This window comes from Vulpes vulpes, chromosome 1, assembly GCF_048418805.1.
Source record: "Vulpes vulpes isolate BD-2025 chromosome 1, VulVul3, whole genome shotgun sequence".
Lineage (NCBI taxonomy): Eukaryota > Metazoa > Chordata > Mammalia > Carnivora > Canidae > Vulpes > Vulpes vulpes.
Window position 1 is genome coordinate 22,988,953 of NC_132780.1, and position 24,731 is coordinate 23,013,683.

The 24,731-nt window shown below is 42.8% G+C and overlaps 1 protein-coding gene and 1 long non-coding RNA gene across 3 annotated transcripts in view; both read right to left on the reverse strand.

Moving 5' to 3' along the window:
- The window catches only part of LOC140599251 (uncharacterized), a 110,728-nt gene that overhangs the window by 32,665 nt on the left and 53,332 nt on the right, over positions 1-24,731 (reverse strand). The gene's annotated exons all lie outside the window — the stretch shown is intronic.
- On the reverse strand, positions 81-23,294 carry ZNF606 (zinc finger protein 606). 2 transcript variants are annotated; one of them, XM_025984417.2, is made up of 8 exons: positions 22,801-23,291; positions 22,314-22,656; positions 21,642-21,755; positions 20,201-20,257; positions 19,579-19,667; positions 10,012-10,138; positions 9,469-9,564; positions 81-4,035 (listed from the first exon to the last, which is right to left on the reverse strand). In XM_025984417.2, the coding sequence occupies exons 3-8, from the start codon at positions 21,670-21,672 to the stop codon at positions 2,060-2,062; spliced, it is 2,376 nt and encodes a 791-aa protein (XP_025840202.1). In that variant the 5' UTR covers positions 21,673-21,755; positions 22,314-22,656; positions 22,801-23,291; the 3' UTR covers positions 81-2,059. The 2 variants fall into 2 exon arrangements, with proteins under 2 accessions (XP_025840202.1, XP_025840203.1); XM_025984418.2 differs by lacking the exon at positions 22,314-22,656 and having other exon boundaries at positions 22,801-23,294.

Below are 24,731 nucleotides of genomic sequence, written 5' to 3' on the forward strand. Positions count from 1 at the left end.
TAATTCTATTCTCTCTAAAGCTCTTTGCACAAATCTTTATCTTATCTCTTTATCTTTGCACAAATCACATGAGAATTCCATTCAGTTAACTTACTCCTGCAACATTTATTGGGTGACCACTATGTATTGAACCCTGAAAGGTTCAATCAGACGTTACATAATTATGAGTTCCAGCTACAGGAATCAGATGGTGAGCACTGCCTCCCCACACCGCTAGGCCACTTTCTCAACCAAGAACCAGATGAACCTTTTGTATCCTAGATTTCTAACCAATATCCTTGAAGCATATACAAGGATTGTTGACTCTTAGTTATAGCCCTACTTTAGGGGAAATACAGGAAATATTTGTGAACTGGAGAGAAGCCACTTAAAATCTTCTTAGGTATCTTGCCTTTACTAGGAGTATTCAGAGCATTCACTCTGATGAATTGGTGAGCTCCCTTCCCTTCTGAAGCCCCCCTACTATCAAAGAATCTTCTCATGTAGAGAAGATAAAGCATAAACACTGAATTTGAGGGAGACCTTGAGAAATAGTGCTCCCATGTGCAGTAGTGTCTCTTGTTCTGTCCTATGAAGGCCAGTCTAAACCCATCAAGGGGCATTCCTCAGCATTGCCCAAATGTCCATTGAGTCTTCCAGCCATTGCTGTGCTGTAATTCTCAGAGTTATGGGTAGTGAAATCCTAGGGAACCCACGTCCCAGAAAATGCAGTGATTCTGAATGTCCAATCCAGATTTCATATTCCAAAGGGAGGAGCTCTCATGTTACCAGAAATCATTCAGGATAGAGAGCCAGGTAATTTTATTTCTCATTGTTTAGGAATTTATGGACTTTTATTATTAAATATCTACTATAGAAAACTGAACAAAAGGGGAAAAATAGGGGAAAAAAATCACTTGAGAGGCAGCATAACATAGTAGTTAAAAACATGACTCTGGAGCCAAACAATCTCAGTTCCATTTCTTAATAACTGTGTGTTCTTAGGTAGGTCTCTCAACATCTCTGCCCCAGTTTCTCCATTTGTAAAACTGGGATAATAATGGTACCTATCTCATAGAATTAAGGAGACTGAACAAGTTAATATTTGAAAAGCATTTAAAACAAAGCCTAGCACATAATAAGTGCTGTATGTGTTTGTAAAACTTTTTTAAAAAATTAAATTAACCAGGTTAATTTCTCCATGGGTCCTTCCAGTCTTAATCTGTATACATTTCTTAGAGGTTATAATTATAGATATATATGTACAGTTTTGTCCTTTTCATTCCTTAACATTATGTATACTGATGCAGTGTCCACATTATAACTTATAGTGATTGCCTAACACAAATTACAAATGAATTTTCCAACAATGCAACCATGAGTAAACCATGGACAGTGACACACTGGGTCATAAACTGTCACCTCTTGTTCCAACGTCAGTCTCATATTTCTAGGTAATTATCTTTCCACCATTAGTAATCTCATTTACTAATCTTTTCTAAGGTTAATCTTGATCAACAGTAAATATCCCATTTAATACTATTTTTTCTTAAATTCAGATTTATAGTATTTCATATTCTATTCCTTAAAGGGCACCCACATCCTCCCTCTAAAACAGCAAAATCTGTATTTCCACAACTATGCAAAAGATGTTACTATAAATCTTCCCATCCATTATTCCAGCTTGATTCAAAACAGTATATTTTCAGTTGAAAACTTTTCCCAGAACAAGGTTTTCCCCTTAACAATGCACTTTGATCCACAAATAGTTGAGATCTCTTACTAAAAGAAGTCTCATTCCCTACATTCGTGTTCCATAAGTAGGACTCCTGGTGGAGAATTATGAGAGTTTGGAGTTTTCTTCACTCTAATTATCTGATGTTAAATAAAGGCTACATAACTGCTGAAAGCTTTTCCCAGTCTTTCCATTCACAGGTTTCTTCTAAGCAGATATTTTCTCTCGAATAAAAGAGGAGTTTTCCTGAATTCTTACTAAAACATTTCCTCTCTTGATTTATAGGGATTTTTTTTCCTTTTTCAAAGTGTTACTAAATGTACAAAAAAAATCTATCAATTCAATTCACAGTTTCTCTTCACTATGATTTCTCTGATGTTGAAGTAGGGCTGAGTGACCACTAAAGGCTTTTCCACAGTCATTGCATATAAAGCGTTTCTCTCCACTATGCATTCTCTGATGAATAATAAGAGAAGAATTCTTACAGAAAGCTTTCTCACAATGATTGCATTTGTATGGTTTTTCTCCAGTATGGTTTCTTAGATGTACAATTAGGGAAGAACTCTCATTAAATGCCTTCCCACATTCATTACATCTATATGGTTTCTCTCCAGTATGAGTTCTCCGATGCGCAATAAGGTGAGAGCTACAGTTAAAGGATCTTTCACATTGATTACATTTATAGGGTTTCTCACCAGTGTGAATTCTCCGATGAGCAACAAGGTGACAGCTCTGGCTGAAGGATTTTCCACATTTATTACACTCATAGGGCTTTTCTCCAGTATGAGTCCTTTGATGTCTAACAAGGTGAGCCATCTGGCTGCAGGATTTTCCACATTTATTACATTCATAAGGTTTGATTCCAGAATGAATTATTTCATGTTTAGTGAGGGCTGAGCGTTCTCTGAATGCTTTGCCACATTCCTGACAGTTGTAGGGTTTTTCACCTGTGTGAGTTCTCTGATGGGCAATAAGATGGGAACTCCAGCTGAAGGATTTTCCACATTCCGTACATTTATATGGTTTTGCTCCAGAGTGAGTTCTTTCATGTTTACTAAGGGCTGAGTAATCCCTGAAAGCTTTTTCACACTCATCACATTTAAAGGGCTTCTCTCCAGTATGCATTCTCATATGGGCAATAAGATGGGAGCTCCAGCTGAAAGACTTCCCACATTCAGTACATTCAAAAGGTTTCTCTCCAGTATGAGTTCTCTGATGTCCAATAAGATGGGAGTTCCAGTTGAAAGATTTCCCACATTCATTACATACATAAGGTTTTTCTCCTGTATGAATTCTTTTATGTACAATAAGATGAGAATTCCAGCTGAAGGCTTTTCCACATTTGTTACATTCGTAGGGCTTTATTCCAGTGTGAGTCCGTTCATGTTTAGTAAGGGCTGAACGATTCCTAAACACTTTTCCACATTTATCACATTCATAGGGTTTCTCTCCAGTATGAGTTTTCTTATGCTGGATAAGGTAAGAGCTCCAGATGAAAGATGTCCCACATTCATTATATTCATAGGGTTTCTCTGAGGTGTAAGTGCTTGTATGTTGAGTAAGGAATGAATCATACCCAAAGACTTTCTCCCATTCATTGTATTTATATGCTTTCTCTACAGTACCAATTTTTTGATGTTCCATAAATGATGAGAAATAAAAGATATTCTCATATTCTTTGTAATCATACTGGTTTTCTCCAATATGAAGTCGTGGATGTTCATTAAATGAAGGGCTCTGGTTAAAGATTTGATGGCATTCCTTATATTCATAGAGTTTTTCTCCTGTATGCATTCCCTTATGATCACCAAAATGTAGTAAATGATTGAAAGATTTAACAGCATCCGCACACTTGAGAAGATTATCTTCAGTTTGGATCCTTTCAGGCTGAATAGGTTGTATGGACTGGTGGAAGGCTTTGTCATAATCATGACTTCCACAGGTAATCTTATCTGCATACATTATTGCTGAATTACACCGCCAGCTTTCAGCATTTGTATCAGGCTTATAGAAATGTTCTATTTGAGAAACTCTCTGAGATGGAACAAAATTTAAGTTCTGGCTATACTCTGCTCCAAGTTCACAGAATTCAGAACCTCTTTGAGAGAGTACTTGCTTTTGCATGAAGACCATTTGTCTCATAGCTGTACTCTGGTTCATGTGATACATTTCTAATTGGTCTTTACATCCCAAGACTTCTAACTTGGAGAACCAAGGATCATCCCATATGTATCTTTCCAACTTCATCCTATGGGATTGTTCTTCTTCAAAAATGCTTTGGGTTGGGATCAATGCTTTGCTTTCAAGTTTTCTCATCCATTCTGAAATAATCAGAAAAAAAAAAAGCCATGAGAGCAGTAAGAAAAACTTCTAGGAAGAACAGAGTGAAAAAGTGAGATTTATTGTCCATATTATTGAAAAGGCAAATGTGAATTTATTTTCAAAAAGATTTGTAACACAACAATCACAACAGGGAAAAGGAGAATAGTGAAAAGTAAACAAACAAAAAGAATGTTAACCAGAATAAGTGTGTACTGGAAACCAATAAAAACCATTTAGGGGTATTTTCCCATGGAAAGAAGACCAGAATAAGGATGTGCAGTAAAGAGTTAACTGCATGCCTGAATTGCTCAAACTTTGCACATTCCCACAAAGGCCTGTTTCATGACCAGCCTTCGGCCAACTACTAGGAATTTAGGTCTTGAAATAGTCTAAGAGTGTTTTGTATACTTGAGACGTTAAAGCCCAGTGTCTCCATATCTCTAAATAGTCTATACAAATGTCATTTATGGTGAACATCTGCTTTCCTTTCTGGGGATCTGAAGGTTCAGTGATTGCAGTCAGTTATGCAGGAACTGTGTACCCAAATATCCTATCCCTAACTAACACCCTAGACTCCTAGACTCAGGCAAGCTTCCCTAAAGACGACACTTCATACATGTAGTCTCAACTCACTGCTGAAGGAATTAAATGTATCCTTTGCAACTTCAACTGGGAATGACTATTCCAAGTTTACACGTGGTTTCCTCTGGACTTGCTTCAGGTGTCTTTTCCCTTTGCTGACATGCTTTGTATCCTTTCACTGTAATAAACCATTACCCTGAGTATAATGATTTTTGAATCTTTTGAGTCCTTTTAGGGAATCACTGAACCTAAGGGTAGTCTGGGGGATCCCTGACAAAAGGACACAATGGATACTATTAAGGTGAAAAAGTGTAAGAAATAACTTGCTTAAAAAATAAATAAGCAACCAGGTCTTTAACTAATGTTCAAATGATTGAAGTGTCCTAATTCATTTCTATGTTATAATATCCTCCCCTATTTTCACAGTTTCCCCAGAAAAGGAGAGGGTGGGGTTAAGAGAAAGTATCACCAACAAAAGTTTCAAGCAAGGATGTTATCTATAATATACTATCACACTGTTTCCTATTTAGTTCAGTCAATGACACAAAATTCATCAGCCCAAAGTCACCATGCTTTAAGGATATTCCTATAGTTACAATTCTAACAACTACAGAATCATTTGTAGGAAAATGACAAAAGAGATAGACTTGAAAGGCAATGTATTATGATGAAAACAAGGGAGTTATAGCCTGATATAATGTGATTAAATGCTGGCTCTGCACTATCCTTAGGGGACATTTCCAATGATTCCATGAGATTGTGAATCCAGTGAAATGTCTGGCTAATTCAGTATAAGGAAGCCACCCATCATCACTGCTGAGGAATCAATCCTCCAACAACTGAGGGGGTCTGTATTACTTTCCTACTGCCGCTATAACAAATTACCATACATATTGCAGCCTGAAATAATACAACCCTATTACTTTACAGCTTTGGAAGTCAGAAATCCAAAATGACTTTTACTGGGCTAAAACCAGGGTAGCTTCCTCTAGGAGCTCTAGGGAAGAACCCATATCCTTTGTCTTTTCCTGCTTAGAAGCTGCCTGCATTTTTTGGCTTACAGCTCCTTTCCCCATCTTCAAAGACTATCATTCCAGCCTGTTTCCATCATCACATCTCCTCTCTGTGTCTCTGACACTCCAGCCTCACTCTTACAAGGACCTTGCGATTACTATGGGCCCATTCAGTTAATACAAAATCATCTCTCCATCTCCAAAAGTACTCACAACCAAGAAGCCTCTTTGCCCCATAAGTACCATAATAAGTTTAGGATGTGGACATCTTTTTGGAGATAGGGGTAGGAGGTTGTCATTATTCACCCTATCACATGGTCTAAAGCCACAGATATTGGACAGGACCTAGACCCTTGTCCTCTTTCTCTAGGTTTTTCTTACTTCTTACTATACACCATTTCCTTCCTTTTACTATCCACGTCCATTACAACAGGGGCTCTACTCTGCTCAAAAACTGGCATTGATTACAAATTTCAAGCTTAGTTAAAAGTTAGGGAATGATTTTCATATACTCTTTGAATCCTTCCAATAGAAACTTTAAGAGGGGCACTGGGTATCTCAGTTAGTTAAGTGTCTGCCTTCAGCTCAGGTCATGATTCAAAAAATGGCAGCTGACCAAATGAATAATTCTTGTCCAATTTTATATTCAGTGCTGGTGGGCTGAGTATCTAGAACCAGAGACAAGACAACAAAGTATGGTTTAACCTGGTTAGAATCTATGTGATGACAGTGTATCAGTGAGACACTAAGGAGATGCAGATGCTGAATGGGCAGGAGGCTGGAGAAGGAGATTAACACTGACAACAACCTTAGAAAGTTTCATACAAGCGAAATGACATGAGCTTGGCCTTCAAGCCTTGGTTGAATACAGATAGACTGCTGTTCTATGGCATGAACTAGTTAGAAAATGAGAAAAATAACAGAAAAAATTGGAAGGTCTTGAAATCTAGTCAGAGTTATTTAAAAGGCTATTTGAATCACTATAGATTTACTGACAACCTCAAAATGGAAGATTTCAGGGAGATATAGCTAGAAATAACACCTGAGGTAGCTAATAAAGTAAGAATTTCCTCATTAACTTGAACAGGAATTTTATAAAGAACCTGAGAGTGATGTTGCTGGAAGCTGAATGACACAGTTGACATTTCAGAGGCAGGAAAATCTCAGGAGTTAGAAGAGAAATTACTTCTTGGAGAGGAAAATTGAGGACTTCTCAATTTCCTGCTTAGTGGGGACTCACAGAAGGCTAGTACCAGGAATATGCATCAAGAGGAGGGGGAAACATCATCTAGAAGAAAGAGCTGAGATTACTGATTTATCGCAATCAAGATGTTCGAGATAATTTGCAGGATGGCAGAAGCATAAGGATGGGGATGGTGGAACCACCGGGCTCAGGATGGTAACTCAGAATAGTCAGCACAAGGAGTAGGAGACTTAAAGTTACCAGATTTCTTGAGCCCTTGATGGAACATTTCAGATATGAATGGGGGCAACTGATGAGACTCCAAAAAAACCCCACTTCATTAGAATGGATGGGAAGACATCCAACTTCAGAACTTAAGAGCAGGCTATGGCATGTTGTTAAATTAAAAACAGCAAGATACAGAATAGTGTATACCATAATCTACTTTTGAAAAAGTGAAAATTTTAAAAAAGTGAAAATAATCATATCCCTATATGCTTACAGTTGTATAAAGAAACTCTGGAGGAATGCCTGGGTGGCTCAGTGGTTGAGCATCTGTCTTTGGCTCAGGGCATGATCCCAGGGTCCGGGGATCGAGTCCTGCATTGGGCTACCCACAGGGAGTCTGCTTCTCCCTCTGCCTATGTCCCTCTCTGTGTTTCTCATGAATAAATAAATCAAATCTTAAAAAAAGAAAGAGAGAGAAAGAAAGAAACTCTGGAAACATACAATAGAAATTATTAAAACTGATTATCTGGGGCAAGAGGTCAGTAAAAAATGGAAGAATAAGGGCCTCTGAAATGTCACCATTCTATAAAAGCAACCACAGCATTAGCAAAAACTATCAATCAATGTCTTCAAAATTCTATAAATTAACCAAAGTCCTGAAGCAGCCCAAGGAAGATTTTATTCAAGAAAAACAGCTGTATTTTTGTAACAGTGAACTTTGCAGCATTATAACTTACCCTATCCCATCTCTGGCTCCCCAGCTCAGCAGCAGCCTTGGAAAATAACAACCCATATTTCTGGTACTAGAGAGAACAGAATGAAGCTAGAGGTTTTCCAAAGCCTATTCCCAAACAACAGTCATTATTTGACCTACTTGGTGGAGGACCTCTCTTGAAAGATTGTCAGGACCTAAAAGCCTCTAGGGAGCAGGTATTTGTCAAACATTCGCAGGCAATATATTAAAAAGTTGCTACTGCCTGAGATGATGGAAAATAGCTGAGGCAAATAATACATAAAACCAAAAAGATTTTTTTTTAATTTTTTAAAATTTATTTATTCATGAGACACACAGAGAGAGGGAGAGGCAGAGACACAGGCAGAGGGAGAAGCAGGCTCCACGCAGGGAGCCCGATGCGGGACTCGATCCCGGGTCTCCAGGATCGCACCCTGGGCCAAAGGCAGGCACTAAACCGCTGAGCCACCCAGGGATCCCCAACCAAAAAGATTTTTAAAAAGCTGAGGGGTAAGATGGTTCACAGGAGTTTTGAAAAGTTCTAATATATTCCTAAGAATCTAGAACACCCATCATAATAAACTCTCAAAAGCCAAAGCCAAAGAGGGGATCCTGAAAGCAGCAAGAGAGAAGCAGTTTATCACATACGGATCCTCTTACGACTAACAGTTTATTCCTCTTCAAAAACCACAGAAGCTAGAAAGAAAAATACTGTCAACCAAGAATTCTGTATCTGACAAAACTTTCTTTCCAAAATGAAGGGGAAAGGAAAGGACTCCCAGATAAACACCATCTGAGTCTGCTGCTAGCAAATCTGCCCTAAAAGAAATGGAGTTCTTTACACTGAAATGAAAGGACACTAGACGGTAAGTCAAAATATAGAACATCAATTACAGTAACATAGTTAACAAGATGTTATAAATGCATTTTTTGTTTAGAACTTTTTTCCTGCTTTAAAAAACAAAGCAAAGCAATAATTATAAATCTATGTAGATGTAATTTGTGACAGTAACAGCATAAATGGGGGAGGATATACAGAATGAGAGTTTGTAGACTATCAAAGGTAATGGTATTAATCCAAACTAGATAGTTATAAATTACAATGTTAATTATAATCCCTAGGGCAACGACTAAGAAAATAGCTCAAAAATTTTTAGTAAAAAAGTGGTTACCTTTGTTCGTGCCCTATGTGTGTATGGGATGGGGGTAAGAATAATGTGGATTAACAGCAGCAAAAGAAAATGAAATTTTTCAGCTTACTCATTCTATGTAGCTCTGGGCTTTTTGAACCATGTGAATACATCACCTATACAAAAACCCTTTTTTAAACAAAAGAAATAGAAGAGTCTCTGGCTCCTGGCTACAAGTTTGGCAATAAAGGAAATAAGAACAAATTAAAACACATGCAAGTGAATAAGAAATCATCTCAGAGAAAGGGGCAGTGGAGAGAGAGTATGAGAGGGTCAGGAGAATGGATGACAGGGAAGGGAAACGGCAGCTCATAAAAACTGTCAGTAGGGTGGGCATCTTTCCTCTGAATCAACAGCTGCAGGAAAGTCAATACATGGCATAAAGCTCCTTGGAGGGAATTGTGAATGTCTGAGGAAGGTAACTCCTCAGGGCCTCAGCCCATTTTCCAAACAAGGAGGACTTACAGGAAAGTTTCTTGCTTCCACCCGGGGCCCGCCCTCACCTGAACAAGTGCTTTGAGGATATGCTTGTTCCACTGACCAGGGCTCCTCTCCTTGCTCCAATAGAGAGATGACTTCTGGCTTGGCAATCTGATTCCCTGTGCATGGAGGAAAAACAAAGCCTTGTAAACTGCCCTTGCCTATTGTTCTTGACTTCTCACTTGGGCAGAATAAGCACGGTCTCTCCCACTTCGTGCTTCATAAGCATCAGGACTGTGTCCTTGAATGTCAGGTCTCAAGATCATCTTAGTCCTTCTGAGACCTCCATGAGGCCTTTTTTACGTGTGTAATTTGCCAATGAGTGTTTATTCGTTGTTGTTATTGGTGTTACGCATTGCTAATTTTTAAAAATTGTAATATAACTGACTATTACATAATATTACTTTCAGGTGTACACAATTCAGTATCTGTATACATTGTAAAATGATAATAAATCTAGTTAATATCCATTACCACATAGTTACATCCTGTGAACTTTCTAACACAGAGTAGTAGAAGGTAATGCAATGGAAATAGCTTCATTTACTGAGATAGCTCAGCCTTACCCACAGAGAGTAGATGCCCATAGGTCTCCAGCATCACATCACGGTACAGCGTCCTCTGAACAGGGTCCAGCTGCCCCCACTCCTCCTGGGTGAAGTCCACAGCTACATCCTTGAAGGTTACTGGTTCCTAAAAGAGCACAGATGTTCCCCCTCAGCCTGCAACCACACCCTCCCATGTTCTCTAGGGATGGAGTGAGGCTGATCACATTGGGGAAGACAGAGGATATAGAGAAACTGTCCAGGATATGTTCAGTACTGTAAACTGATTTGGATCAAGTCCCATTGGGAGCAACCCAAGGGATTTGTATTTGGGATGTACTCTTAGGGAATTAGGTATGTGGGCCCACAGTAACCACAATGAAGATCAGCAGGTCTCTCCTAAGACTCTTACCTAATTCTAGTAATATTGGTTAGTATGGACAGGAATACCACCAGGGAAGTGCCCCCCTTCTTCTCCGGAGATGAAGATACTTAAGGCCAGGACCAGAAGAAACCAGACTACAAGCACTGGGTTGGAGTCTGCTAAACATGTCGATGTAGGACCTGAGAGGAGGATGTAAATATTCACAGGCTGTCTTCCTGGCCACTAACAGGAGGTTTCCACTCTCAGTTCATTCCTGTCCCAAGGGACTGGAGCTAAAAGTGAGACAGGTTTGAGCAGAGCAGTCCATGCCAAAGAGAATCAGCTACAGCTGCCATCAAAAAGCACCTGAGTTTTAAAATGTTCCAGGAGAGGTTTTTAGGAAAAATAGAAGCAGGAATACTTAACTAGAAGGGAGGAGGAATTACAACCTAAGTCTGACTTTTGTATGAATGCATCCCTCACAGTGCTCTCTTAAAAAAATAAAAAAAAATTATTTATTCATGACACAGAGAGAGGCAGAGACATAGGCAGAGGGAGGAGTAGGCTCCTTGCAGGGAGCCCCATGTAGGACTCGATCCCCAGACTGGGATCACACTCTGAGCTGAAGGCAGACGCTCAACCGCTGAGCCACCCAAGCATCCCAATGCACTCTCTCTCTCTCTCTCTTTTTTTAAGATTTTATTTATTTATGAGAGACACAGAGAGACAGACACAGGCAGAGGGAGAAGCAGACTCCACGCAGGGAACCTGACATAGGACTTGACCCCAAAGGCTGCCCTGCTCTCTTTTTTAAAAAAGATTTTATTTGAGAGAGAACACATGCGAGTGAGTGAGCACAAGTTGCGGGTCAGGGGTGGAGAGAAGCAGACTTCCTGCTGAGCAAGGAGCCAGGTGCGGTGCTCGACCCCAGGACCCTGGGGATCATGACCTGAGCCAAAGGCAGATGCTTAATGGACTGATCCATGCAGGCACTCCTCTCACAGAGCTCTTAAGCAAATCAATGTGAACTTGTTACCTAGGCCCATCCAGATGGAGTAGAGCATGCCCTCCCCGTGGTGACAGTGGGAGTGAGGTATCCATCATGGTTAGTATGTTAGAATCCCCACAGGCTCCAATGGCTTCTAGGTCCTCTCATCTGTCTGGAAATTGGCTTTCTGGCCTACCCCTGTGTCTGTGAATTTCCACTGCAAGTGTCCTGTGAGCTTCTACCGGTGCCTTCCCAGCCTGCTATGTCACTGCCCTTCCCATGACCTTCCTTTCTGTCCCAGCTCAAGGTTCACAAACTGAGCTTGTTATCTCTGGTCAGGGTCAGCCATCGTGACTGGGTCTTCAGTGTATCAGCCTTGCTCTGTCAGACTCAACTGCTCCCCCTCCACCTTCACACAACGCCTGGCTTAAAACACAGAACTGATTCTGCTGCAATAATTACATGACTCTGAAAAGCACTTAAAATTGCTGAGCACAGGGGCAGCTCGGGTGGATCAGTGGTTTAGTGTTGCCTTCAGCCCAGGGCCTGATCCTGGAGACCTAGGATCGAGTCCCATGTCAGGTTCCCTGCATGGATCCTGCTTCTCCATCTGCCTGCGTGTCAGCCTCTCTCTGTCTCTGTCTCTCATGAATAAATAAATTAATTAATAAATTAATTAATTAAATAAATCTTTTTTAAAAAATTGCTGAGCGCAACCTCACAGTGAAACTTTGCCTAACCCTTTGGACTCATCAAGGCCAATACCTTGGTTTTCTTCTGCAGACCTGCCTAGGCCTCAGTTTCCCTGGTGGGTGGTGCTTCCTTTCACCGAGCAATCATCCCTTCTAACCAGGGTGCTCCAGGTGTGCTCACCTCATACTATCTCATCTCCCCAGAGGGTGGCATCTACTTGATGGCTTCCAAGTTCACTTACACTTAACAAGGTGAAGGGGTCAAGCTGGTGAACTGAGCCACAAGTTAACCACCATGCCAACCACTCCTCCCAATACAGAAATGGAACCCGCATGCACAAATTTATTTTTTTTTTAATTTTTAAAATTTTATTTATTTATTTATGATAGTCACAGAGAGAGAGAGAGAGAGAGAGAGAGAGAGGCAGAGACATAGGCAGAAGGAGAAGCAGGCTCCATGCACCAGGAGCCCGATGTGGGATTCGATCCTGGGTCTCCAGGATCGCACCCTGGGCCAAAGAAAGGTGCTAAACCGCTGTGCCACCCAGGGATCCCAGCATGCACAAATTTAAAAAGGAATCAAAGAACTACATCTAATAGACACTGAAGGATTCAAACTATCAGAGTGATTCTGCAACATTTAATCAAATAGTGGACAATGGCAGTGATCATCAATGACTGCTAAATCACACATGAAAAGCAGACAGGGAACATGTCTGAATAACATGAAGACTGATGGAGGGGGAGCTATTAGCCTAATCCATCACCTCATCTGAAAATGGGACCACCAGACAACCTGTGCCCACTAACGCAACACAGGAGGAAGGACCTAGTACCACCTATGATGTACTCTTACCAAAAATATGGGACCTGAATCTACTCAGCCCTCTAGCCCAGTTATCAGTTTACAAGGAGACAAAGGGAAAAGAACTCAACCAATGACATCAAGAGGGCAAAATCAGGTAAACCAACAGGACAAGTGACTAGTTTCTTCAGCATATGAAGTACACAGTGAGTGGTCCTTGTTTGAATCCTTATTTGAACAAACCAATCATAAAAGATATTTTGGGGACAAGTGGGAAAAAATGAACATTGCCTAGGTATTAGCTAATAATAAGGAATTACTGCTGTTAATTTTGTTGTGTGTGATAAAGGTATTGATATATTGTTTTCTAAAAAGAATGTTCTCTTTTAGAAATATACACATAAGTGTTTATAAACAAAATGACAGAATAGCTTAGATTTGCCTTAAGATGTTCAGTTTTTTCAAGTGTCAGCATAGATGAAGAGGCAGGCAGAAAGCTGAAAGTTGCTGTTATTGAACACAGGTGTTTGTAATAATGCCCCCCAACCAAGAGATGGTCACATCCTAAATCCCAGAACCTATGACTGCTACCTTAACAAGAGAAAGAGACTTTGCAGAGATGTGATTATGTTAAGAATATGGATTTGGGGAGATAATCTTGGATCATCCAGGTGGGTTCAATGTAATCACAAAGGTCCTCATAAATGAAGGAGGGAGCAGGAGGGTCTTAGTCAAAGCAGATGTGACACTGGAAGCAGAGGTTGGAGTGATGCACATTGAAGACAGAGGTAGGGACCATGAGCCAAGAAATGCAGGTAACCTCCAGAAGCTGAAAAAGCAAGTAAGCAGATTCTCCCCTGGAACCTCCAGAGGGAACACAGCCCTACAGACCGCCCCATTTTTGGTCTTCAAAAAGTGTTACCATTTATTGATATCTGAAGGGGAGAAGACATAACAATGTATGTCAAAAAAGAAGTATCAATGGAAAGATAGAGCTGGCTAATTGCCAAGAACCTACAGACTCACTTTAGACTTCTGAGCTCTAGAACAAGAGAGTAAATTTATATTGTTCTAAACCATTAAGTTTGCAGTAATTTTTGGTAACAGGAAGTAATACAAGATTCAGATTCCATGTTATGGTTTAAAAACCTGCCAAAGTTTTCTAAGACAGGGAAATATCCAGAAGAGGCCTTTGTTTGGCACATGGTGTTCCACACATTCTTGCAAGATGAGGTTACAGATGAAAGTGCTGAGGACCAAGGAAACTGAGCAGAGGAGATTCCAGGCCCACACGTTGGAAGTGGGTACAGTGGAAGAGGTTTCCAGGAGAGGATTCAGACTCTGAACTTAAATGATACAGTGAAAGCAGGAGTGAGAGCCAGGATGAAAACAAGTAAGGAGGTGAGTCTGTATTCAGGACAGCTTTGCTAATTGTCCCACCTTCCAACGAGCCACTCCACCTTGTGGGCAGCACAACCACCAGATGTGTTGGACTTATACTTGGGCAACACAGCTTAGACCCTTCTCACACACAAGACTGTGCATGGTTCTAAGGTTGCTCAGGTTGAAACCCCGGAGTTGAAACCTCTTCCCCAGGATGTGGGGCAGGGAGATCTGTGGCCTGACAGCCAGCTGCATACCCGGGGAAACAGGGAGGAGCATAAGCAACTTGATGATCCTGGCTCAACCAGCTCCATTGGAACTTAGAGTGAGACTTATCGGAAGACAGATGCAGACATAGACACAGACACACACACGAAGGGAGGCCTATGGGGAACCAAACTTGCTCAGCCATAGCAATGCAGGATGCTCAAATGCCTCACTGCTCTTTCCTAGGGAACAGAGACAGAGGCGCCCTGGAGCCAAGAGAAGTACATACAGCACAAGAGGAGACCAAACTCAGAGGCTGAAAGGAAAACAGAATAGAGGCCACAGCTACATCCAACTTTCAATGAACTGCAATTCCACTTCCCCAACTGGAGATTTCAGTATAAAACAAGACAGGCTGACACCAGAGAGGCTCTCAAAGAACAAAAATTCATTGAACATGAAGACACAGCAATTGCTTCAGGAGGCCCACCATGTAACAGAAGGCCTCAGAAACAGAACAAAAATAAAGGAATAGGACAGGACAGATTTTTTCTACAAGGGTTCTTAAAAGAAGACACAAAAATATTAGCCATAAACAAAGACAGATCTATTTGACAAAAATATCCTGGAAAACACTTGACTGATCAAAGACACCACAAAGTTAAGAGACACTAGGAGAAACCAATTCATACAAGGCAAAGAATCAGAATCCACAATACAAAAAAAAAAAAAAAAAAAAGGAATCCACAATTCATGTAAATGCCTACTTATCAACAAGTCTGATTCTACACAAATCTGGGAAATGCAGAGAGAGAAATGCAGATGAGCAGTAATGATATGAAGATACTCAACCTCACTAGTGATCAAGGAAATGAAAAGTAATATACCTTTTGGGTCTTGAGGTAAGCAAACATTAAAAGATCTAAGTGGCAGCAAACATGCAAGGAAATTGGCACTCTTCCAGAGTAGTGAGAAGAGGCTTTGCACCTTCAAAGAGCCTTATGGCAGCACTGGTCATTTTGAAAACACACACACACCCTACAACTCAGCATAATTCTGCTTCTAGGGGCATATCTACATAAATATTTATACATGTGCTCAAAGTGAAATTACAAGAATGTCCACACAGCTTTCCCTGGAATAGCAAAACTGGTGGGGGCAGGGAACTTCTAAGCCCATCCATAAAAGGGATGAACAGGGGCAAAAGAAATGGACTTAAAAAAAAAAAAAAAAAGAAATGGATTTATCACATGGATGGACCTTAAAGTTGGCCTTCAATAAGCAAGAAAGGTGTAGAAAAGCTACAGGCAGGAAAAGCATTACTTAAAAAAAAAAATAGAATAGGGGCACCCGGCTGACTTGGTCAGTAGAGCATGCAACTCCTAATCTTAGGGGTGAGTTCGAGCCCCACATTGGGTACAGAAATGGGTTAAAATGAAAATTAAAAAATATTTTAGGGCCGCCTGGGTGGCTCAACAGTTGAGCATGTCTTTGGCTCAGGGCGTGATCCTGGGTTTCCAGATCCCTGTGAGGAGCCTGCTTCTCCCTCTGCCTATGTTTCCTCCTCTCTCTGTCTCTCATAAATAAAATCTTAAGAAAAAATCTTTTAAAAATGGAATATTAATATCTCTGACATCTACAGAAACATTATCTATGAATGAGTATAAAAACAAATTAGCTGTGTACACACCCTAAGTGGTCATTCTGCATAAATGTGGAAAATGTGAATAGAATGTATAAAAGGAAAACTAAGCAAATATGACAAAGCATAACTGTTTATTCAGAATAATAGAGACGTTTGATTACTTTTCATACTTTTCTATAATTATGGGATTTGTCCAAACATTTGAAATAAACAAGTATTTCCAGGTTTGTAGATGTTATCAGAGTGGCAGGAATCATGGACTACCACACAGGAAGAGAAAAAGACCCACAGCTGGGTATATCCTAATATTGGGGCCTACAGTTCAGGCAGGCCTTAAAGATGCAGAATATGCAAAAGCACAACTGGAGGTGAAACAGAAGAGATAGGAGAAGTCAAAGGCCCAGTCTCATCAGCTGTGTGGACAAGAGGGACCTTAGAAGGCAAGACAGGATGGAGTAAGCCATTCTCAGGCAACCATACCTCAACTTGCACTTTACAAGCATCTGCTAGGATGACTTGAAAATGCCTCGCCCAAATTTCCTGTAATCATTCCTACACATATGTATGAATCCTCACCAGGGCTCTCTACAGCACTTCAGGGAATCTCCTAACCAGCTACACATCTAAACCATGGTGCAGTTTGAGAAGATGCAGAGGGTGCTGAGATGGATCTCAGTTCCTGCATTATCTGAAATCATGGACAGTTGGCTCATTCATGGAATCTAGAGAAATTCAGATGGGTTCTTTCGCATCTTCAGAATTTCATTAATATTTCAGGGCAAGCTCTTTGCAGGCAAGGAAAACACAACTATGTGTACATCCTCAAGACAATCAGAGATGGGTGCAGAGTGTTAGATTATTGTTATGTGCATGTTTATCATGCAGAAAGCATTGGTGGATTGTTATACAGGGATTTGAGAGCTGCCGTATTTGAGGAAACTGGGTGGAGATTTTTCTAGATGGGATATTACTTTCCTTATTCTTCAAAATAATGAGATCTGGGATTCCACTAGTTGAAACTTCACTATCTGACATGTTGCCCAGAACAGACTACTCAGGTAACAAGGGATGACAGCATTTGATGTTTTCACCAGGTGAATGCTTTATTTCAGTATTTAATTTGGAGGGAACAAGGGAGGGATACGGAGCTCTTGTTAGTGTTCCTGAAGACCTTGCTTAATACAAAAACTCACATGATTCAAATCTTGAGTTTCCCACAAGGAAAAATCCGAAGTGAGTGTGGGGAGGGGGCCAGGAGCATGTTCTCAGAAATCACAACTCTTCAGACATTGAAGGGTGTTGTTATTTTAATTCTCCATTTTATTTTCTCAGCATTAACCCTAATTCTCAGAAACCACATAAATTAACAGCAGAGTGCAGCCCAGTGGTTATTAAGCTTCTTCACAGCATTTTAGTACAGCTAACTTCTATTCCCAAGCGACTGATTTGGGGCCCATCTTTCAGCCTGGCTCACTGCTGATTCTGTTAGAGTCTAAAAATAACTATCATAGCAGCAATGAGCATCATAGTCACCCGAGTTATGATGTCAGACAACCACCATTCTGTGTCACATGGTTCAGGCCCTTCTGCCTCCTGGGGACAGCAGTACCGCTATGTGGGGGTAGCATACTTGCAATGCACTTCATCTGTCAGCTTTGAAACTGTGGGAGATTTCATTACGTTTTATTTCAATTTGGGGAGGGAGGCATAAACCTGAAATGTTATTAATATTTTTATAGCTCAGTATCTCTTATTTGCTTGATCCATTATTTTAACTTAAAAAATCTAAATATAGTAATGAAACTATTTTTCTTTACCTTTCATAGTATGCAGTCAATAAAGTAAATGTAAATTTCATGAATCAAGATAAAAATCTCTCATTTAGAAACATAGAGATAACCCTAAGGAACCAAAAACAGTAAGTTAAAAATGGCTGCCTCTGAATTATAAAAAGAAATAAAATATTGATGTGTACTACAATACAAATGAACCTTAAAAACACACTAAGTGACAGAAACCAGACACAAAAGGCCATATATTATAGAATTTCCCGTTATGAGAAATGTCCAGAATAGAAAAATAAATAGATAAAGTAAATTAGTGGTTGTCAGGGGCTGAGGGTGGTGGGAACATGGGTTCCTAATAGGTACAGGATTTCTTTTTGGGGTGATATACACCCATGCTCTAGAAGTACATTATCGGTTGATAATACTTGCCCCATTCTGTGAATATATGAAAAACAAGAGAACTATTTACTTTAAAAGGGTGAATATTTTAATAAAGTTGTTATGAAAAAATTTGTTTTTAAGTGGCTGCCACCAATGAAGAGGCTGGGCAGGAAAAAAGGGAGATGACACCTTTCCAATATTACCTATTCTGCTATCCTATTTCCTGCCACCTTTCCCGTATCAACTCTGCTGTCCTAGTTCTCTCAGAAGCCATTCTTATGCCCTTACAGTCATAAAGTTCCCCTGCTTTGACTCCCTAATACTTCTTAGGTCTTGCTCCTAGGCCCTGGTCACACTGACCTGAAATGCAAGCCTGCTTCTCACAACCCGCTTCTCCCCACACTCCTGCCAGGGACATCCTTCCAGCCACATTTTAGACAGTGGCGCCTCCTACTCCCAATATTTAAGAGGCTCTTTATACCACCAGGATGGACCCCTGGCTCTGCAGCAGGCATTCAGAACCTGGTTGGATTCATCCTAGGCTCTCCATGCTAAATTCTAATTGGGGTCAGCCTTCGCCCAGATGCTGGTCATGCAATACCCCTGCCTCACCCCCCACCCAACACCACACACTGGTGGTGCTATAAAAGGCCAGACCCCTGCTTACCAGGCTGATGAATCCCCTTCACCTCCTGGTGCAAATGTGTCAGGTCTCCTGGGCAGCCACTCTCACCACAGCAGAAAGACTCCAGCTGCTCTGTGCCCCAGTGACTCTATGCAGACTGACCCACTTCCTAAGACATCAGTTGGGCTCAGCTCTTTCAAGGCTTGGGGCCTCCCCCAGCATCTCAGGCTCATATCCTGAACCACATTTACAGCACCAGCAGGCCATGAGCCCTCAGGAGCTGAGTGAATCATTTTGGAAAGGGGACTGAGAATCCCTCAGGACTGGGCTTGTACCTGTCCACATTCCCCTCCCAGCAGGCAGACAGCTCACAGGACACCATCAAACTGAATCAGTACTGAATACATGAGGTAAGGCAGGAGGAGGAAGGGGGACTTCCAGCCAAAAGGGTTGCCCCTCATCCACCAAAACAACACACAGCACAGCTAGGGCTCAGGAATATGAATAGACTAATTAATAGTGTGGCTCCAAGTCATAGAAAATTGTTTGAATTCTGAGTGCTCAGAAAGCAGTAAACTTCTGGCCGATTCCTTCTCTACCCAACTCTAGCTGTTATAAAGTGAGGAACACATAGACTAGGATGGTGGAAAACAACTTGGGCACCTTAGGGAACAGCACAGCCCTTCAGGAAAAAGCAGAAGCCCACCTCACCTGGACCTCGGCTGTCGGGAGCCCAGTGGCCCTCCTCTCCTCCTCACGGTTCTCTTCCAAATGCCAGGCAGAGTCCTGAGGACATAGAGCTGGGGAGGAAAACAAAGTCACGGAGGCAGCTCTCCCTGCCAGAAGTATGCCTACATGAGTCCTTCGTCCTGGGAGGTGGGGGGTTCAGGGAAAACTGGTTTCTGGACCTCTCTGTTACACAAATAAAAAAACTCATCTCCTCATTTTATAGATCAGGGAAATGAGACTCAAGAGCAGATAAGGAATGTGCCTAAACATGAACCCTGCACTGTCCCCCTTTGCTCTGAGGCACCGTCTCTGAGAAATAGTGCCATTCATATCCTTTCTGGGCCTGAGCCACAAATGCCCACACATTTATTCTCATGCCCCTTTCGTGGAGGTATCACCATCACTTTATCTCCCAGTGGTGTGTTCGGATCGTTCGCTATTCCAGCTTTGAAAGATCTGGACCAGAAACACTCCCCACTGCCCTATGCCCTAAATCCCCAGGTGGCTCCCTAGGTCTGATTCCTGGCCAAGGCAAGTCACTGCTGGGAAAAGCCTGGACATTGCAGCCAACATGGCCAAAGGGGACACAGGCTCTTTGACTCACCCCAGGAGGCCCACGGGTCAACAGCCGCCATTCCCCAGGACTGGTCCGTAAGGATACCTGCACGAAATTAGGTTAGGATAAGTAAAGGAAAGGTATTGGCACAACAATCCTAGTGACTAAAGGCAATAAAATGGAAAAGGAGATCGGTCTCCCTGAAAGGGGTAACAGAGTTCCATAAACAGAGCCCAAGGACATGTGACAAAATCCAACATAATAAGCTAGATTTGGGATGCCTGGGTGGCTCCGCGATTGAGCATCTGCCCTCAGCCCAGGTCATGATCACAGCATCCCGGGATCAAGTTCCGCATCAGGCTCCCTGCATGGAGCCTGCTTCTCCCTCTGCCTGTGTCTCTGCCTCTCTGTGTCTCTCATGAATAAATAAATAAAATCTTAAAAAAAAAAAAAAAAGCTAGATTTATATCAGAAATGCATGTTAGTCACTATTAGAAAATCTGATGTGATATAGCCATAGAACAATATTTAAATGGCTCCTCCTGGGATCCCTGGGTGGCGCAGCGGTTTGGCGCCTGCCTTTGGCCCAGGGCGCGATCCTGGAGACCCGGGATCGAATCCCACGTCAGGCTCCCGGTGCATGGAGCCTGCTTCTCCCTCTGCCTGTGTCTCTGCCTCTCTCTCTCTCTCTGTGTGACTATCATAAATAAAAAAAATAAATAAATAAAATAAATAAATAAATAAATGGCTCCTCCTTAAATGACTAAGGAGGTATCTGATAAAATATTTAACATTACCTAATTTTTAAAAAATCTACATAGTAAGATACTCCCCTCAGTGTCTTTACTGATAAATACAGGGAACCTCACTTAAAGATAGCATACCACTGACCTCACACTATTTAACACTGTTCCTAAATTACAAGCCAATGCTATAAAAACAAGAAAAAAATATGGTAGTGGTAGAGAAATTCTTATCAGATGTATGATGGTCTTCTAAGAAATCCCACAAATCATTAGAAAATCTCTTAGAACTAATGAGACACCTTAGGAAAGGACTATAAAATATACAAAAATTACGTGGCATTTTACACCAAGTTTCCCTTTTCACCAAAAACCAAGTTGTTTCTTCTTTTTAAATCTCACTCAGTTCTAATTCTTTTTTTTTTTTTTAAACATTTTTATTTATTTATGATAGTCACACAGAGAGAGAGAGAGAGAGAGGCAGAGACACAGGCAGAGGGAGAAGCAGGCTCCATGCACCGGGAGCCCGACGTGGGATTCGATCCCGGGTCTCCAGGATCGCGCCCTGGGCCAAAGGCAGGCGCCAAACCGCTGCGCCACCCAGGGATCCCTCAGTTCTAATTCTATACCAAGATCAAGAGACCCTCCTCCAATTCCTCAAAACCCTCAGCCCCTGTGCCACTTTGACCCCTGGCAGTAGCAGGTCACTGCTGAGGAGGCCCAGAAGAAACAGAATTTGAACTCACCCCAGGAGGCCCAAGGGTTGATGGCTGCCATCCCACAGGATCAATGGACCAGGTGCCCTCCCAGGTGCACTTGATTCAGGTGATTCATTCACGGAATGCAATTGCAGTACCAACCTAACGACAAAAATAGAAAACACAAAAGTGGTCCTTTCTCTGAAGAAGAACCAGTAACAAAAAAGGCAGCCTATCCACAGAAACAACAGAAGACTTCCAGGGAGCATTATAAGAAAACAAAATTTACAAGTCAAAAACAACAGAATGAAAAAGGGAGTTAAACAAGCTGAAAAAAGAGCACAATCCAGGATTAGAGGGTGGAAATTTGTCAATGGCTCCCAAGAGACAGCGAGTGACAACTTCGAAATAACTTTTTGGTGATTTACAAAAATTACTGTAAAATCTACATGCACCCCCAATGAATCAGTGGCTGCCTAGAGCCGCCAGGGAGGGAGGAATGAGGAGTGACCGCTTAATAGGTGCAAAGATTTCTTTTGGGAGGTGATGAAAATGTTCTAGAATTAGATAATATTTTATTGTACAACTCTTTAAATATACAACAAAACCACTAAGTTGTACTCTAAAACGGCTAATTTTTTGTTATGCAAATTTTACCTAAAAGGGAAGGGATGGAGGTAAGGAAGGGAAGGAAAGAAGAAATCAATCTGCAAAACCTACCAGGCCCAAGCCTGTCTGTTTACTGGTTCAGAGCCCAGACCACAAACTCCCTGGGTTCCAAGTCTTTGTGCAAGTCCCGAGACCTCTCTGAGGGTTCCAAGGCCAACTGGCAGAGCTCTGGGTTTCCTGGGAGTGTGTATAAGGCACCAGGACGCCTACTGGGCCCCAGGAACACCGGGATCTGTGCCAAAACTCAAAGTAGGCATACTACGCTGCACCGCTGTTTGCAACTTAACAAAATCCGCCGTCACTGCAAGCTGAAGGGAATGGGGGCTGTTCCCCTCCCACGTTCCACGTCGTTCTTCCGCGCCTCCGGTGGACCCGCGCGGACGAGAAACACCCGCTGGGGAAAGAAAGGTGTGCATGCCCATTAACAGCCTCAGAGGCATCCTCATCACCTGCTGCCTGGCCTCCCGCCCGATTTTATCTGCAACCACCGGGGAGGAGAGATGCTCAGGAGCTCGTAGCAGCGAGCCGCTGGCCTTACCTGGTTCGTGGCTCCCAGCCTCCCACCCGTGAGCCGGTCCCCGCCAGTGCGCGCTCGGCAGGCGACTTAGCAAGCTCGGGCTCGCTCGGCCGGGGGCGTCCGGCTTTTGTTCCGCTCCAAGGTTCGGCCCGCGGGGCACCTGGGATCCTCGCGCGCGGCGGGGAAGACAAAAGCGTGCGGGGCCGACAGCCGCGACCCCGCGCCAGGCCCGACGTCCAGGGCTCCTCGGGTCCGCCCAGCCGGCCCAGCGCGGCCGCGAGCCCGGAGGCGGGAGAACCAACGGAAACGGGAGCGCGAAGCCGGCGCAGAAAGGGCAGGTGCGGGATCCGCCCTGGCGCCGCCCGGATTGCCGGAGTCGCGTCTTCTAGCTCGTTTTCCCGTCCTTCCTATCCCTCCGCTGCGACAGAAACGGCGGCCCCACAGCCTCAGCGACCGCCTCACCTCGGCAGTGGACAATGGCGGCCGCTCCCCCGACGTCGACCAGGACGCGCGGCGCAGGTTGCTGGGAGTTGTAGTTCTGGACGGTAAGCTTCCGGCTGGTCCGGAAGCGCCGCCATGGCAGGTACCGGGAGCTGTTCGCCTGGAGTTGGCCTCTGCAGCGCCAGTGTCTTTCCAGGGCGTATAGTAGTATCCCGGTCCCCGCTGAGCCAGACAGTTCTGTCCTGGGCCTACACCACCCTCCCCGCCGCCGCTGCCCAACTTGGGAAGGCCTGAGTAGGTCGCGGCCCCGCGAGCCTCAGTGTGCGGTCTGTGAAATGGGGGCTCAGAGTAGCTGCGCTTAGCAATGCGAACTTGACGAAGTCTAGTCGTTTTCTGCGTCCGGGACGCAGGTCTGAACGCTTCCAAAGTTGTCCTTTCACTTACCATTTACAATATTGTGAGGAAGTAGCTGTTCTGATCCCCCTTTCCAGATGAGGCTGGTTTGGAACTTGTCGCACGTGAAACCTTAGTGTTTAGAATGCGAGGGATTGTTCCCAAATCTATCTAGATGATGAAGCTTTATCGGAGCCTAAGTACCTACCGACCTACGTTGCGACGTATCTGGCGTCAGCATTTATTGCGAGGCGTTGAAGACTAGAACGTAGAACGCGGTTAACGAAATCTCTGCCTGGCAACCGGCATTCAAACCACTCCTGAAAAGCCTGGACAAGGAGGATGAAAAGGCTCCTCACTCGCTGAGTCACCAACCCCAGCCTCCAGCTCTAGCTGAATCTGGAATCCCCAAATCCAGTGACAGCGCTTTGGGACTCTGTTGGAACCTTCTTCCCGGCTGAGTTTGAGGTGTCCCTCAGCTCGAGCTTCCCTGGCTCCCCACCTTTTCCTCCTTGTTCCTGATCCATCTTGCCTGTAGATTTGTCTACCGTGGTTTCGACGGCTCAGCTGGGGGAACAGCACGGTAGTCAGGCAATTAGGGGCCAGATTTCAGACAGCCTTAGGGTCATTGTGATGGCTCTGATTTTTTTTTTTTTTTTTTTTTTTTTTTGATGGCTCTGATTCTGAGTGAAATGGGGAGCCATCCCACGGTTCGGAGCAGAGCACTAATGAGCTCTGGCCTCACCAAAGGATCACTTTGGTTTATGTGTAAAAAATGAGCCAAAAAGGTGAGGGAGGGAGCAGAATGCCCCTTAAAACCAATGTAGTAATCAAAGTGGGAAATGATAGCTTAGATCACACTGGTGGTAATCAGCGTCCAGTTTTGGACGTTAGTATTTTATTTTTTTAAGATTTTTAAATTTAATCATGAGAGACACACAGAGAAAGAGACATAGGCAGAAGGAGAACCCGGGGAGCCTGATGTGGGACTCCATCACAGGTCCCCGGGATCATGACTTGAGCCAAAAGTAGATGCTCAACCCTTAGCCACCTAGGCGTCCCAGATGTTAGTATTTTAAAGGTAGAGGCAACAGAAGGTTCAAGGTTTTGTTTCATGG

What these genes read in the sequence shown, in the direction of transcription:
- ZNF606 (XM_025984418.2), bottom strand. Translation starts at nt 21,672, where the DNA reads ATGGCAGCCATCAACCCTTGGGCCTCCTGGG. An exon ending in TCCCGACAGCCGAGGTCCAG is followed by an intron (nt 10,139 to 19,578) that starts GTGAGGTGGGCT and finishes GTGCTCTTTTAG; the next exon opens with GAACCAGTAACCTTCAAGGA. An exon ending in TGGGCATCTACTCTCTGTGG is followed by an intron (nt 9,565 to 10,011) that starts GTAAGGCTGAGC and finishes CTCCATGCACAG; the next exon opens with GGAATCAGATTGCCAAGCCA.